The sequence below is a fragment of the Phyllobates terribilis genome, unplaced genomic scaffold (assembly GCF_046119375.1).
Source record: "Phyllobates terribilis strain yellow unplaced genomic scaffold, ASM4611937v1 Scaffold_5__5_contigs__length_657084704, whole genome shotgun sequence".
Lineage (NCBI taxonomy): Eukaryota > Metazoa > Chordata > Amphibia > Anura > Dendrobatidae > Phyllobates > Phyllobates terribilis.
Window position 1 is genome coordinate 349,984,312 of NW_027362765.1, and position 16,327 is coordinate 350,000,638.

The following is a 16,327-nucleotide window of genomic DNA, read 5'->3' on the forward strand; positions in this document are numbered from 1 at the left end:
GGGAGGTGTATTCCCATGCACCTTTTCACACCCACAGATGGGTATACGCTTCCTGATTTTGGCTATTTGCTCTTTCCTCCTCCTTCTCCTCATCCCCCACCACCATATCACCAGGGTGACCGTGGTCCATGATGCAACACCCACATAATTTTTTTAAAGGGTGTTTATGATGCCCGTAAAAAAAATTTTTATACAGTATGTTCATGTATACCCCCCAGAGGTAAATGTTTGTCAGCCCATACACTTAGTGCATGGGCATTACAAGTATAGGAGGCCCGCTCCTTTTTAATGGGAACATTTTTTTTATGAGGCCCTCCTCCATGTCTCTTCCAAGGGGCATTGAAGTGCCTCCAAATTTTTGGCAGCCCTTGCATTCACTGCATAGGCCAACACTATGGGAGACTCTCCCCTTTCTAATGGAAATTTGTTGTTACTGTGGTCCTGCTCTATGTGTCTTTAAATTCTTAGTGGTGTTTTTACTAAAATTGGTCAGCTGTTGGACTCACTGCATACCCTATAACTGTATAGCAGACCCTCTCCTTTCTAATGGGAACATGTCGTACCTTGTTACTGTGGCCCTGCTCTATGTGTCTTTAAATTCTTAGTGGGGTTTTTCCCAAATTTTGGCAGCCCTTGCAGTCACAGCATGGGCATTACCACTATAGGAGACCCGCTCCTTTATAATGGGAACATTTTTTTTACTGAGACCCTCCTCTATGTCTCATCAAAGGGGTATTGGGTTGCGTCCAAATTTTTGGCCACCCTTGCAGTCACTGGATATGCAATAACAGTATAGGAGACTCACTTGCTAATAATGGGAACAACAAAGCATAGCCGGCTGATGGCTCTCTAACAATAGTGAGGGCCGACTGCTGGCCTTTTAAGAATAGTAAGGGCCGTCTGATGGCCCTATAAAAATAGGCTTTATGACTTTTAGAGTCCTTCCATCATAAATAAAACAGGATGTGTCGGATGATATGTCACACACCACATTGCCAGATAAAGTTGTAAAATGTTAAAATGACATTTCCCGGTGAATACATTTGTCTTAAAAAAAATAACGTAAAAAAAACAAAACAATAGGATCTCTGTTTAGTATAAGAAACAGCGCCACCAATTTAACAACAATGTAATCACATTGTTCAGCTCATGCTGCTCCTCCTCCATCTCCGAAATGACCACATCAGTCACCAGCTGCCAGCACTGCAGCACTGCGTTGGCCTAGCGGCAACAGGCTGTGCTGAAGATAACATGCTTAATTGACAAACCGCCCAGCACTGCAGAGTTGTTGAAAGCTGTAACACAGCAGCCTGATCTGTGGCTCTCACCGCTGAACATACAGCCAGGCATGGTCGTGTGTGACAATGGGCGGAACCTGGTGATGGAGAAATGACAGCCAGGGTAGATACAGTTTCCTTCTATGCTAGTCCTTTCACCAAGCTAAAGAATATGGCTGTGGTGAAATACAACTCCCACTGAGAAGCTGTATCAGATTGAAAAACATTGTGCCCACCAGAGGATTTGATTCTGAGGGCTAACCTTTCTCCCCCGCTCAAGAGCCCCATAGTAGCTGCAAAGTTAGCGCTATGATGAACTCTCCTGAGGTAGGAGCCAAGGCACACCAGAGGATTCTCTGGTGGGACCGTCCAACCCTGCCAAGAAGCAGTCCTGGCTAAGAAAAGTGTGTGGGAAGGTTCCCGGACACTCTATGGCTGCTTTTTTACTGAGGAGGAAACAAACGCAAACACGGAGAGAACATACAAAGTCCTTGCAGATATTGTCCTTGCTGGGATTTGAACCCAGGATCCCAGCGCTGCAAGTCTTCAGTGCTAACCACTGATCCAATGTGCTGCCGTTCACCCTCTAATATCTAACAGGCTGGAGAAACTTGCACCTACTGCCACTCTATCTTCAGCTCCTTTGTGAGAAAATGTATTTGGGCAGCCACTCAGTCTACCAAATAAAATTCCTGAGAAGGAAACTGGGGATGGCTTCGCTATTGGTACTGGGGGCAGTGCTAATACCATGGTGTTGTACCATAGTTTGCTGGAAATATTCCAGGCTGGTAGGAGGCAAGCAAATTCCCACAGAAAAGTACCAGCAGTAATGTTCAGGGACCTGCGCTTGTAGAAGACGGAGACAACACCGGGAGAAATAGTGAAGGCTGGGGACCGAGTATGGACACGAGGTATGAGGCATGTGGTTGTGAAAAGCTTCCGCCTCCACGAGCTTAAAAGGCCATATTTCAAGTGCAAAAAGCTGCCCAGAAATCTGTCAGTTTAGTATTGCGTCCTGTGGGTGGGTGGGTGGCTGGCTGCATACTTGCTCTTGCATTCCAAGTAACAGAAAACTAAGCAGATGGTGGCCTCAATCATCATCATGGCCTCACCATGGCACTATGAACTCTCCTGAAGGAGAAGCCAGGACCCGCCAGAGAAGTCTTCGGTTCTCTGGTGGGCCTGTCCAACCCTGCCGAAAAGCAGCCCTGGCTAAGAAAAGTGTGGGGGAAGGTTCCCGGACACTCTATGGCTGCTTTTTTAATGTGGATCGGCCATGCTTATGCATGTTATTTCTCAAACCACATTACAGATCAGGCCATTGTCCAACTCTATATTCAAGAAATTAAATGCGCAAAGACAGATGTGTGTGTGTCAAAGCACCACCGACAAGGGCGAGTTGATGTTGGATGGGCTGCCATTGCTTCTGCAACAAGCTCAATTACAGGACTTCCTGGGAGAAATGACATGCAGAGTAGATACGTTTTCCCTCTATGCCAGTCATTTCACCGAGCTAAATACAATTCTCAGCAAAAAAAGTTGTGGACTGGCTCCGTGCCGTCCCTGGCCACATTCACCTGTCCACGTGTTTGTGGTTAGGCGGCTCCTACCCAGTAAGTGCACTGGGGAGGGCATGGGTAATGTTGTGGGACCCGTGCTTGTGGAAGGCGGAGGCGATACCGGGAAATATAGTGGCGGCTGGGGACCGAGTATGGACACCTGGCCGCCGCCAGCATGAGGTTATGAAAAGATTCGCCTGCACGAGCCTAAAAGGCCACATTTCAAGTGCAAGCAGCTGTCAAAAATTTTGAAGTATAGTATTGCAGCCTGTGGGTGGGTGGGTGGCTGGCTGCATACTTGCGCTTGCATTCCAAGGAATGGGGTAGGGACAACTGAACGCTGCAGTGGGACAAGGACGTGGACGGTGACTGTTGCAATGACAGGTGCATGGCGGGAGGCATCTTCGGATGAGCCAAGGATCACTTATGATGGGCACACTTTTAGGCAGTGACCTGGGAGTCAGAGATGCTTCCAGAGGTCTTCCCCATGCTGTTCCCATGTCTTTTCAGCACTGTATGCATGAGTCTGATGATGGGTCACACACCACATGGCCAGATAAGGTTGTAAAATGTTAAAATTACATTTCCCAGTGAATGCATTTGTATTGGTTGAAAGCAATGCAAAAGTGCAAAAACGCATCAAAAATGCTATGTGTGAACATAGCCCAAGGTGTGGAGGAGTATTTTTGGTTCTATGCAAGTCATTAACCTGGAAAGGATGTTCCTTAACATATTTCTCAGGAAAATCCATTTTGGTTTCGTTTTTGTATGTTTTATTGTGAGTTCCTAAAAGTGGCGTAATACTCTGACCACATTGTTGACAGCAGTGACCTAGGAGTCAGAAATGCTTCCAGGGTTCTTACCCATGCTGTTCCCATGTCATTTGAGCACTGTTCCCATCGATTTGGGCAATTTTTAGGCCCTCTGCAGACCGCCGGGGGGAGCCGCCTGAAAAATGCTCGAGTTTCCCATAGACTTAAATTGGGCTCGTTGCTCGGGTCGCGCACCCGAGTATACCAATTTGCTCGACCCGAGCAACGAGTACCTGAGCATTTTAGTGCTCGCTCATCACTACTTCAGTTATCTTGAAATTGTACCCAAGGATGAGCCAGACTTGTGCAAGTCCACAATTCTCTTCCTGATATCTTGGCTGATTTCTTTAGACCTTCCCATGATGCTACACAAATAAGCAGTGTGTTTCAGGTGTGCATTAAAATACATCCACAGGTGTGTCTCTAATTAACTCAGATGTTGCCAAAAAACCTATTCAAAGCTTCCAAACACCTGACATCATCATATAGGCAGTCCAGAATTGTTTAAAGGCATAGTAATCTTAGTGTATGGAAACTTCTGGCTTCAACTGTGTATATATATATATGGAAATAAGTATGTATGGAAATATATATATATACAGTTAGGTCCATATATATTTGGACAGAGACAAAATTTTTCTAATTTTGGTTCTAGACATTACCACAATGAATTTTAAACAAAACAATTCAGATGCAGTTGAATTTCAGACTTTCAGCTTTCATTTGAGGGTATCCACATTAAAATTGGATGAAGGGTTTAGGAGTTTCAGCTCCTTAACATGTGCCACCCTGTTTATAAAGGGACCAAAAGTAATTGGACAATTGACTCCAAGGCTTTTTCATGGACAGGTGTGGGCAATCCCTTTGTTATGTCATTCTCAATTAAGCAGATAAAAGGCCTGGAGTTGATTTGAGCTGTGGTGCTTGCATTTGGAAGGTTTTGCTGTGAAGTAAACATGCGGTCAAAGGAGCTCTCCTTTTAGGTGAAACAAGCCATCCTGAAGCTGCAAAAACAGAAAAAAACCATCCGAGAAATTGCTACAATATTAGGAGTGGCAAAATCTACAGTTTGGTAGATCCTGAGAAAGAAAGAAAGCACTGGTGAACTCATCAATGCAAAAAGACCTGGGCACCCACAGAAGACAACAGTGGTGGATGATCGCAGAATAATCTCCATGGTGAAGAGAAACCCCTTCACAACAGCCAACCAAGTGAACAACACTCTCCAGGAGGTAGGCGTATCAATATCCAAATCTACCATAAAGAGAAGACTGCATGAAAGTAAATACAGAGGGTTCACTGCACGGTGCAAGCCACTCATAAGCATCAAGAAGAAAAAGCCTAGACTGGACTTTGCTAAAAAACATCTAAAAAAGCCAGCACAGTTCTGGAAGAACATTCTTTGGACAGATGAAACCAAGATCAACCTCTACCAGAATGATGGAAAGAGAAAAGTATGGCGAAGGCGTGGTACAGCTCATAATCCAAAGCATAGCACATCATCTGTAAAACACGGCGGAGGCAGTGTGATGGCGCGGGCATGCATGGCTGCCAGTGGCACTGGGTCACTAGTGTTTATTGATGATGTGACACAGGACAGAAGCAGCCGGATGAATTCTGATGTATTCAGAGCCATACTGTGTGCTCAGATCCAGCCAAATGCAGCCAAACTGATTGGTCGTCGTTTCATACTACAGATGGACAATGACCCAAAACATAAAGCCAAAGCAACCCCGGAGTTTATTAAAGCAAAGAAGTGGAATATTCTTGAATGGCCAAGTCAGTCACCCGATCTCAACCCAATTGAGCATGCATTTCACTTGTTAAAGACTAAACTTCAGACAGAAAGGCCCGCAAACAAACAGCAACTGAAAACCACCAAGGTGAAGGCCTGGCAGAGCATCTAAAAGGAGGAAACACAGCGTCTGGTGATGTCCATGAGTTCAAGACTTCAGGCAGTCATTGCCAACAAAGGGTTTTCACCCAAGTACTAGAAATGAACATTTTATTTACAATTATTTAATCTGTCCAATTACTTTTGGTCCCTTTTAAAAACAGGGTGGCCCATGTTAAGGAACTGAAACTCCTAAACCCTTCATCCAATTTTAATGTGGATCCCCTCAAATGAAAGCTGAAAGTCTGAACTTCAACTGCATCTGAATTGTTTTGTTTAAAATTCATTGTGGTAATGTCTAGAACCAAAATTAGAAAAATGTTCTCTCTGTCCAAATATATATGGACCTAACTGTATGTATTGCATGTTAGCCCATGTATGCAAATATATATAGATATAATCCCCCCCATGTATTATAGTTCCCCTCATGTATAGTGTCACAGTGTGTTTGCTGCTGGGGGAGGATGCAATAGTATGTAAAGCCATGTGCTAAAACAGATTTTACTAGTATGGTTGGAAATGATCAAAGACCTTAGGCAGTAGGCGCGGAAGAAGACATCATTTCCCGTCACATGAATCTGTGTGACTTCCTCTTCTGCTGGATTTAAAATATCAAGAGACATGGACATCATCACAAGAACACACGGCCAAGTATCTACCTTCCTCTGAAACCCCTAGATATTGATCTCCTTATATCTGTATATATAGGGACAGTTAGAATAGTCGGGTGGGCAGATATTGCATGCGTGACGAGGAAACTTGGGTGGAATATTATTAAGTAATTGTGGGTTTGAATGTGTCATATTGTTTTGCTATTACTGTATTAGTGTTGTAGTACTAGTGTATATATATATATATTTAGTCGCCAGCTTGGGTATAAATATATATGTATGTAATAGACTGTAGACTTATAAATATTCTTTATTGATATACAGTTTTGTCTAAGTTAGTATATAGTATAAGGAACAGATAACATTAAGGCATAACTAAGTGGATATTAATTATTAATCAAGTTCGACGGTAATAGTTAATATTGGACCTCAATAGAGTTGTAGGAGAGTTCCCCCTTTAATAACTGGTATTTTAGGCGGGAAACTTGTCCTTATCACAGTGATTCCATCATATAAGGAAATTAGATTAGTCTGGCATGACTTATTTGCTACAAACCCATGCTGGTTTTGGTTAATTAGTGTATTCTTATCCAAGTACTTACATACATGCTGTTTAATAATTTGTTAAAAGATCGTTCTTGGTATAGAAGTAAGGCTCACTGGCCTGTAATTCCCTGGTATAGAAGTAAGGCTCACTGGCCTGTAATTCCCTGGTATAGAAGTAAGGCTCACTGGCCTGTAATTCCCTGGTATAGAAGTAAGGCTCACTGGCCTGTAATTCCCTGGTATAGAAGTAAGGCTCACTGGCCTGTAATTCCCTGGTATAGAAGTAAGGCTCACTGGCCTGTAATTCCCTGGTATAGAAGTAAGGCTCACTGGCCTGTAATTCTCTGGTATAGAAGTAAGGCTCCCTGGCCTGTAATTCCCTGGTATAGAAGTAAGGCTCACTGGCCTGTAATTCCCTGGTACAGAAGTAAGGCTCACTGGCCTGTCATTTCCTGGCTCCATCTTCTTTCCTTTTCTGAAGATAGGGACAACATTTGCTCTTTTCCAGTCTTCTGGGACTTCTTCTGTTCTCCAGGATTTGTGAAAGATTCTGGCTAGTGGTTCTGCAATTTCCTCTGCTATCTCCTTCAGTATCCTAGGATGTAATTAATCTGGGCCAGGAGATGTAAATTCATGTAAATTAGCTAAGTGTTCCCTCACCCTCTGTTTATAGATAGTGTGGATTCTTTTATTCCTTCAATAGCACAGTGAAGATCAGTTGATGTTACATTTGCTTTATTACAGAACATAGATGCAAAATAGGAATGTAAAAGTTCAGTCTTCTCAGCATCATTTTTGAACACTTCACCCTTTTCATCCTATTAAAATTCTATAGCATCTTTGGCTTTTCTTTTGCTTTTGACATACCCCCAAAATCCTTTTTTATTGCTTTTGGTCTCCCTTGCAAGCCTCGCTTCATTACTGGCTTTAGCTCCCTAATGACCCTTTCATTTACAATAAGCTCTGGAGGTGGAGTCTCAGAGGGATCTCTGCTCCGCCTGTAGTATTTAACATCTCATTTACAAATGAATAAAAACATGGATTTCCCTGAATTAAAACATTGGATCGCAGACATCAAGGTGTCTTGTTATTCAGCGTCCTGTGACCTGCGGCCCATATAGACAGTTCAGGAGGGACGATTAACTCTTTCACTACTCTTGACCACCAAGGGATACTATGAATCCTAGACCACTAGGGACTTTACCGTTTACCTCCTCATGACCTTAGACGATTAAGGACTTTATTATTAACATCTTCACTAGACCATCCGGATTATCAACTTTAACCCCTTCACAACCCTTTACTTTTTGGAATTTTAAAGCTTGCCTGCTCCCTGCCATAGTCCAGCCGGTACGGGTAACGTTGACTTCTTTGCAGCTTTAGGTCCCCAGGGGTTCTTTCATTACCACAAGCCAACCTTTCGGAAACTAAATCCAGTATTATATATGTTTTATATTTTATTACAAACCCGAAGGGCACGAGACCCTGCTCCTAAGACATAAAAGGCCAAACCTAAACCTGCGTACAGATTTACGGCCCTCAGAGAGGTTTTCTCACTGTATATCTTCATAAACATGAGGAATATATATCATAAAGTTCTTATCAGCCTGAATACTGGACCGGCAGCCGTCCACAGGGGATGGAGGGGTGGACACCTGTCTGTCTCCATAACCCCCACTATTGGAAGGCGGGCAGTCTAGTAATGGCCTTTCAGTAAGTGCCCCCCATAGTAATGCGCCCCTCCACCCTTGGAATGACACCAACCTTATGTTTCAGACAAGCTGTCACTTGGACTTCAGTTGTATCGGCAGCGATTTTACCGGTCGGGGACACGATGACAACCAATAGCTTTGCCCGTGGAGACATTTTCACAACAGGAAGGAGGAGCTCGCAGGAGCCGGAGAGACCTACAAAACAGAGAAGATACAGGAGATGTGAGAGAAATGAGAAGAGTCATCAAGACGCGCAGAGGAGGAGACCACCTACCGCCCGCCTTCTGCACCGTCTTCTGGCCGCCAAGAGTCACTATGTTGTCAAGAAGGACCTGAAAGAGAAGACGAGGGACTCTGAGGATGGACGGGGACAAGTCCAAAGAGATTTCATGGGAGTTTGTCAGTGATCGTCCTCCTGAGCCGTCTAAATGGCCGCAGGTCATGGGAAGCCGAATACAATGGCACATTGATATCTGCGATTCGATGTCTTAATCCAGGGAAATCCACGTTTTTCTTATATCTAAATGAGCTGTTCAGGACTATGGGCGAGGCATAAATTTTCCCGAGACTCCGCCTCCAGAGCGTATTATAAATGACAGGGGCGTTACCAGTGTGAGACATGTAATGACTGACAGTCTGCTCTCATAACCACACACAGCTCTGCAGTGAGATCAGGAAAGCATAGAGCGGCCATCTCAAATCACACTGGTAACGCCCCCTTCATGTAAAATAATCTTTGGAGGCGGAGTCTAGGGAAGATCGATGCCCCACCCATAGATCTTAACAGCTCATTTACATATACAATAAACGTGGATTTCTCTGGAATAAGACATTGAATTGCAGATATGAAGGCATCTTGTTATTCTGCTTCCTATGACCTGAGATCGTCGATCACTTATTCATCTGCCCACAGACACTGAGCGGTGCTGCAGAATGGCTGACGTCTCACGTAGCGCAGACCTGACACCGAAGGAGGCCATGTTTGCTCGGAGCGGTCAGCTTTTCCTTGGTTTTAACTCTGCAGATCCAGATATGGGGGTTTGTCATTATTGCTAGTTTCTATTAGTCTTTACCAAGGGGGTGTGGCTCACAGGTAAATACATAGAGCAGCTTAAAGACACCCTCCCACAGACTACAATAAGCACCACCCCATTGGAAAAGCCCCATCTCCCTGTAGCCGCATGGTGGATTTAGAAACAACAAAAAATCCCAGAAAACTCAGGAGGCCGCGGGAATAAAATAAGAGCGAAAACTGCCCACTTATGTCCTGGAGACAGGTCCTCTTAAAGGGGTTCTCTGGGAATTAAGCCCCTCCCTCTGGACCCCTTTAATTAGACAGTTTGTATGATGCAAGCCATCAATACCAAATCAGTGAGGTTAAATTCTTGGCGTATAGGGGCAGCGGAGCTTGTGAGGGGCTGCGGAGCTTGTGAGGGGCTGCGGAGCTTATGAAGGGCTGTGGAGCTCGTGAGGGGCTGCGGAACTTGTGAGGGGCTGCGGAGCTTGTGAGGGTCTGTGGAACTCGTGAGGGGCTGCGGAGCTTGTGAGGGGCTGCGGAGCTTTTGAGGGGCTGCGGAGCTCGTGTGGGGCTGCGGAGCTTGTGAGGGGCTGCGGAGCTTATGAGGGGCTACTGAACTCATGAGGGGCTGCGGAGCTTATGAGGGGCTGCGGAGCTTATGAGGGGCAGCAGACCTCGAGAGGGGCTGCGGAGCTTGTGAGCGTCTGCGGAGCTTGTGAGGGTCTGCGGAGCTTGTGAGGGACAGCGTAGCTTGTGAGGGGCAGCGGAGCTTGTGAGGGGCTGTGGAGCTTGTCATGGGCTGTGGAGCTTGTGAGGGGCTGCATAGCTTGTGAGGGGCAGTGGAGCTCGTGAGGGGCTGCGGAGCTCGTGAGGGGCTGCGGAACTCGTGAGGGGCTGCGGAACTCGTGAGGGGCTGTGGAGCTTGTGAGGGGCTGCGGAGCTCGTGAGGGGCTGCGGAACTCGTGAGGGGCTGCGGAACTCGTGAGGGGCTGTGGAGCTTGTGAGGGGCTGTGGAGCTTATGAGGGACTGCGGAACTTGTGAGGGGCTGCGGAGCTTGTGAGGGACTGCGGAACTTGTGAGGGGCTGTGGAACTTGTGAGGGGCTGCGGAGCTTATGAGGGACTGCGGAACTCGTGAGGGGCTGTGGAGCTCGTGAGGAGCTGCGGAGCTTGTGAGGGGCTGTGGAACTTGTGAGGGGCTGTGGAACTTGTGAGGGGCTGTGGAACTTGTGAGGGGCTGTGGAGCTCGTGAGGAGCTGCGGAGCTTGTGAGGGGCTGTGGAGCTCGTAAAGGGCTGTGGAGCTCGTGAGGGGCTGAGGAGCTTGTGAGGGGCTGTGGAGCTCATAGGGGGCTGCGGAGCTTGTGAGGGGCTGCGGAGCATTAAACGCTGCAGCCTCCTCTATGTTCACACCGCTCTGTAGTTGTGCAGTGCTGCCCATTGGAGTGAATGGGACAAGGCTGTAATACCCAGCACAGCCGACACTTTGTGTATGAGGTGCAGGAATACAGAGAGGTGCAAACATTGAGGTTGCACCACATGCACCAGTACCGCAGCCCCCAACTATTATCGGGGTCCCGCAGAATCCCGGACAAGTCCTGCAAAGGTCCAGTCCGAGATTAATGGCAGACCCAGACCTTCAGGAGGGGAGTACATGGCATTAGTATGCATGTACTCTTCCCCTGAAGGGTTAACACCAGGAGTAGTGCTCTGGGGATTGGGTGGGGGGCACAGCTTGTCAGGTCATCTGGTGGGGGGAAGATAAGTTTTCTTCCTGATAGGATAAGGTTAAAATAAACAGTAATCAGAGCATGGGGTTGATAAATGATTGCAGCTCCTGGGGTCCTTGGACCTGCTGTAATTGAAGTGCTGCCGAGCCCTCCCTCCCCATTTCACTTATTTTGGGATGTTGGGTAAGTCACGGCCTTGGGGTTAGAACGGACAGTAAGGTATATAAACGGTAAACGGGCTGGAGCGTTGGCTAAGCTGCGGTTGGTTGTGGTTACATTTTTTATTACTTGAAGTTTGGTTTTACTATTGGTTAATAAAGGCCGTGGCCAAATAAATGTTCCAACAAGTCAACGTGTGCAGGTGTTTTTCTAGATTAAGGTAAGATATGTTAGGAGGTTACTGTGCATTGTAATGCCATGAGAAGTTCTGTATCACTAGGAAACACTTTGTGAGATCTCTGCTCGCTGTCAGGAACCATCAGAGTCCGAGGCGGAGAACGTGACGCAGTCCGGCTCCAGAGCAGAGGGTGGTTACAATGGGTGCGGACCATGAAAGCTTCCCTGCTCCACGTTATGGTCAGAGATGGATTTTCCGTAGACACTTGTCTTACCAGATAGAAAATCTCAATGTTGTCTCCTTCTTGCTCCTCAAGAGTGTAATGCACGGTCACCAAGACATTGCCATCACACGGCGCCGAGCTCCTGACCGGCCGGATATACACGGAGCTATTGGACACCACATATAAGTAGTCCACGTAGAGGTAGGCACTGCCGTAGCGGACGGCCACCGTGCTGTACAGGTAGGGTTCATCCTTCTCATCAGTCGTGGCCTGAAATAAAGCAAAAAGTAACAAAAATATTTAAGCTGCCGAAAACCTTCCTTTCTGGTCGCATGAACTGGAAAACTGGTTTCTGAGCAAAATTATTCGGCCATTAACAAATCAACGCAGACAAGTCACCCAGAGCCAGAAGGAAGAGCTCTCTGCATGGTACGATCCACTGTAGGGAGGTTTCTGCATGGTATGATCCACTGTAGGGGGTTTCTGCATGGTATGATCCACTGTAGGGGGTTTCTGCATGGTACGATCCACTATAGGGAGGTTTCTGCATGGTACGATCCACTATAGGGAGGTTTCTGCACGGTACGATCCACTGTAGGAAGGTTTCTGCATGGTATGATCCTATGTGGGGAGGTTTTGTATGGTATGATCCTATGTAGTAAGGTTTTGTATGGTATGATCCTATGTGGGGAGGTTTTGTATGGTATGATCCTATGTGGGGAGGTTTTGTATGGTGTGATCCTATGTGGGGAGGTTTTGTATGGTATGATCCTATGTGGGGAGGTTTTGTATGGTATGATCCTATGTAGGAAGGTTTTGTATGGTATGATCCTATGTGGGGAGGTTTTGTATGGTATGATCCTATGTGGGGAGGTTTTGTATGGTATGATCCTATGTAGGGAGGTTTTGTACGGTATGATGCTATGTGGGGAGGTTTTGTATGGTATGATCCTATGTAGGGAGGTTTTGTATGGTATGATCCTATGTAGGGAGGTTTTGTACGGTATGATGCTATGTGGGGAGGTTTTGTATGGTATGATCCTATGTGGGGAGGTTTTGTATGGTATGATCCTATGTAGGGAGGTTTTGTATGGTATGATCCTATGTAGGGAGGTTTTGTACGGTATGATGCTATGTGGGGAGGTTTTGTATGGTATGATCCTATGTAGGGAGGTTTTGTATGGTATGATCCTATGTAGGGAGGTTTTGTACGGTATGATGCTATGTGGGGAGGTTTTGTATGGTATGATCCTATGTGGGGAGGTTTTGTATGGTATGATCCTATGTGGGGAGGTTTTGTACGGTATAATCCTATGTGGGGAGGTTTTGTATGGTATGATCCTATGTGGGGAGGTTTTGTATGGTATGATCCTATGTGGGGAGGTTTTGTATGGTATGATCCTATGTGGGGAGGTTTTGTATGGTATGATCTTATGTAGGGAGGTTTTGTATGGTATGATCCTATGTAGGGAGGTTTTGTATGGTATGATCCTATGTAGGGAGGTTTTGTATGGTATGATCCTATGTGGGGAGGTTTTGTACGGTATGATCTTATGTAGGGAGGTTTTGTACGGTATGATCCTATGTGGGGAGGTTTTGTACGGTATGATGCTATGTGGGGAGGTTTTGTATGGTATGATCCTATGTGGGGAGGTTTTGTATGGTATGATCCTATGTGGGGAGGTTTTGTATGGTATGATCCTATGTGGGGAGGTTTTGTATGGTGTGATCCTATGTGGGGAGGTTTTGTACGGTATGATCCTATGTGGGGAGGTTTTGTATGGTATGATCCTATGTGGGGAGGTTTTGTATGGTATGATCCTATGTGGGGAGGTTTTGTATGGTATGATCCTATGTGGGGAGGTTTTGTACGGTATGATCCTATGTGGGGAGGTTTTGTACAGTATGATCCTATGTGGGGAGGTTTTGTATGGTATGATCCTATGTGGGGAGGTTTTGTATGGTATGATCCTATGTGGGGAGGTTTTGTATGGTATGATCCTATGTGGGGAGGTTTTGTATGGTATGATCCTATGTGGGGAGGTTTTGTATGGTATGATCCTATGTGGGGAGGTTTTGTATGGTATGATCCTATGTGGGGAGGTTTTGTATGGTATGATCCTATGTGGGGAGGTTTTGTATGGTATGATCCTATGTGGGGAGGTTTTGTATGGTATGATCCTATGTGGGGAGGTTTTGTATGGTATGATCCTATGTGGGGAGGTTTTGTATGGTATGATCCTATGTGGGGAGGTTTTGTATGGTATGATCCTATGTAGGAAGGTTTTGTATGGTATGATCCTATGTGGGGAGGTTTTGTATGGTATGATCCTATGTGGGGAGGTTTTGTATGGTATGATCCTATGTGGGGAGGTTTTGTATGGTATGATCCTATGTGGGGAGGTTTTGTATGGTATGATCCTATGTGGGGAGGTTTTGTACGGTATGATCCTATGTGGGGAGGTTTTGTATGGTATGATCCTATGTGGGGAGGTTTTGTACGGTATGATCCTATGTAGGAAGGTTTTGTACGGTATGATCCTATGTGGGGAGGTTTTGTATGGTATGATCCTATGTAGGAAGGTTTTGTATGGTATGATGCTATGTGGGGAGGTTTTGTATGGTATGATGCTATGTGGGGAGGTTTTGTATGGTATGATCCTATGTAGGGAGGTTTTGTACGGTATGATCCTATGTGGGGAGGTTTTGTATGGTATGATCCTATGTGGGGAGGTTTTGTATGGTATGATCCTATGTGGGGAGGTTTTGTATGGTATGATCTTATGTAGGGAGGTTTTGTATGGTATGATCCTATGTGGGGAGGTTTTGTATGGTATGATCCTATGTGGGGAGGTTTTGTATGGTATGATCTTATGTAGGGAGGTTTTGTATGGTATGATGCTATGTGGGGAGGTTTTGTACGGTATGATCCTATGTGGGGAGGTTTTGTATGGTATGATCCTATGTGGGGAGGTTTTGTATGGTATGATCTTATGTGGGGAGGTTTTGTATGGTATGATCCTATGTGGGGAGGTTTTGTATGGTATGATCCTATGTAGGAAGGTTTTGTATGGTATGATGCTATGTGGGGAGGTTTTGTATGGTATGATCCTATGTGGGGAGGTTTTGTATGGTATGATGCTATGTGGGGAGGTTTTGTATGGTATGATCCTATGTAGGAAGGTTTTGTATGGTATGATGCTATGTAGGGAGGTTTTGTATGGTATGATCCTATGTGGGGAGGTTTTGTATGGTATGATGCTATGTGGGGAGGTTTTGTATGGTATGATCCTATGTGGGGAGGTTTTGTATGGTGTGATCCTATGTAGGGAGGTTTTGTATGGTATGATCCTATGTGGGGAGGTTTTGTATGGTATGATCCTATGTAGGAAGGTTTTGTATGGTATGATCCTATGTGGGGAGGTTTTGTATGGTATGATCCTATGTGGGGAGGTTTTGTATGGTATGATCCTATGTGGGGAGGTTTTGTACGGTATGATCCTATGTAGGAAGGTTTTGTATGGTATGATGCTATGTGGGGAGGTTTTGTATGGTATGATGCTATGTGGGGAGGTTTTGTATGGTATGATCTTATGTGGGGAGGTTTTGTATGGTATGATCCTATGTGGGGAGGTTTTGTATGGTATGATCCTATGTAGGAAGGTTTTGTATGGTATGATGCTATGTGGGGAGGTTTTGTACGGTATGATCTTATGTAGGGAGGTTTTGTATGGTATGATGCTATGTGGGGAGGTTTTGTATGGTATGATGCTATGTGGGGAGGTTTTGTATGGTATGATCTTATGTGGGGAGGTTTTGTATGGTATGATCCTATGTGGGGAGGTTTTGTATGGTATGATCCTATGTAGGAAGGTTTTGTATGGTATGATGCTATGTGGGGAGGTTTTGTATGGTATGATGCTATGTGGGGAGGTTTTGTATGGTATGATCCTATGTGGGGAGGTTTTGTATGGTGTGATCCTATGTAGGGAGGTTTTGTATGGTATGATCCTATGTGGGGAGGTTTTGTACGGTATGATCCTATGTGGGGAGGTTTTGTACGGTATGATGCTATGTGGGGAGGTTTTGTATGGTATGATCCTATGTGGGGAGGTTTTGTATGGTATGATCCTATGTGGGGAGGTTTTGTATGGTATGATCCTATGTGGGGAGGTTTTGTATGGTGTGATCCTATGTGGGGAGGTTTTGTACGGTATGATCCTATGTGGGGAGGTTTTGTATGGTATGATCTTATGTGGGGAGGTTTTGTATGGTATGATCCTATGTGGGGAGGTTTTGTATGGTATGATCCTATGTAGGAAGGTTTTGTATGGTATGATGCTATGTGGGGAGGTTTTGTATGGTATGATGCTATGTGGGGAGGTTTTGTATGGTATGATCCTATGTGGGGAGGTTTTGTATGGTGTGATCCTATGTAGGGAGGTTTTGTATGGTATGATCCTATGTGGGGAGGTTTTGTACGGTATGATCCTATGTGGGGAGGTTTTGTACGGTATGATGCTATGTGGGGAGGTTTTGTATGGTATGATCCTATGTGGGGAGGTTTTGTATGGTATGATCCTATGTGGGGAGGTTTTGTATGGTATGATC

General features: G+C 45.4%; 1 protein-coding gene across 6 annotated transcripts in view; it reads right to left on the reverse strand.

The window, feature by feature from the left end:
* Positions 1–16,327, reverse strand: part of LOC141273167 (alpha-2-macroglobulin-like protein 1) — a 607,283-nt gene that overhangs the window by 346,238 nt on the left and 244,718 nt on the right. For all 6 annotated transcript variants that reach the window (XM_073684620.1, XM_073684625.1, XM_073684624.1 and 3 more), the window contains exons 13-15: positions 11,768–11,986; positions 8,686–8,743; positions 8,464–8,606 (exon numbers count right to left, since the gene is read on the reverse strand). In XM_073684620.1, coding sequence (XP_073540721.1) covers positions 8,464–8,606; positions 8,686–8,743; positions 11,768–11,986 — 420 coding nt within the window. The remainder of the gene's footprint in view (positions 1–8,463; positions 8,607–8,685; positions 8,744–11,767; positions 11,987–16,327) is intronic.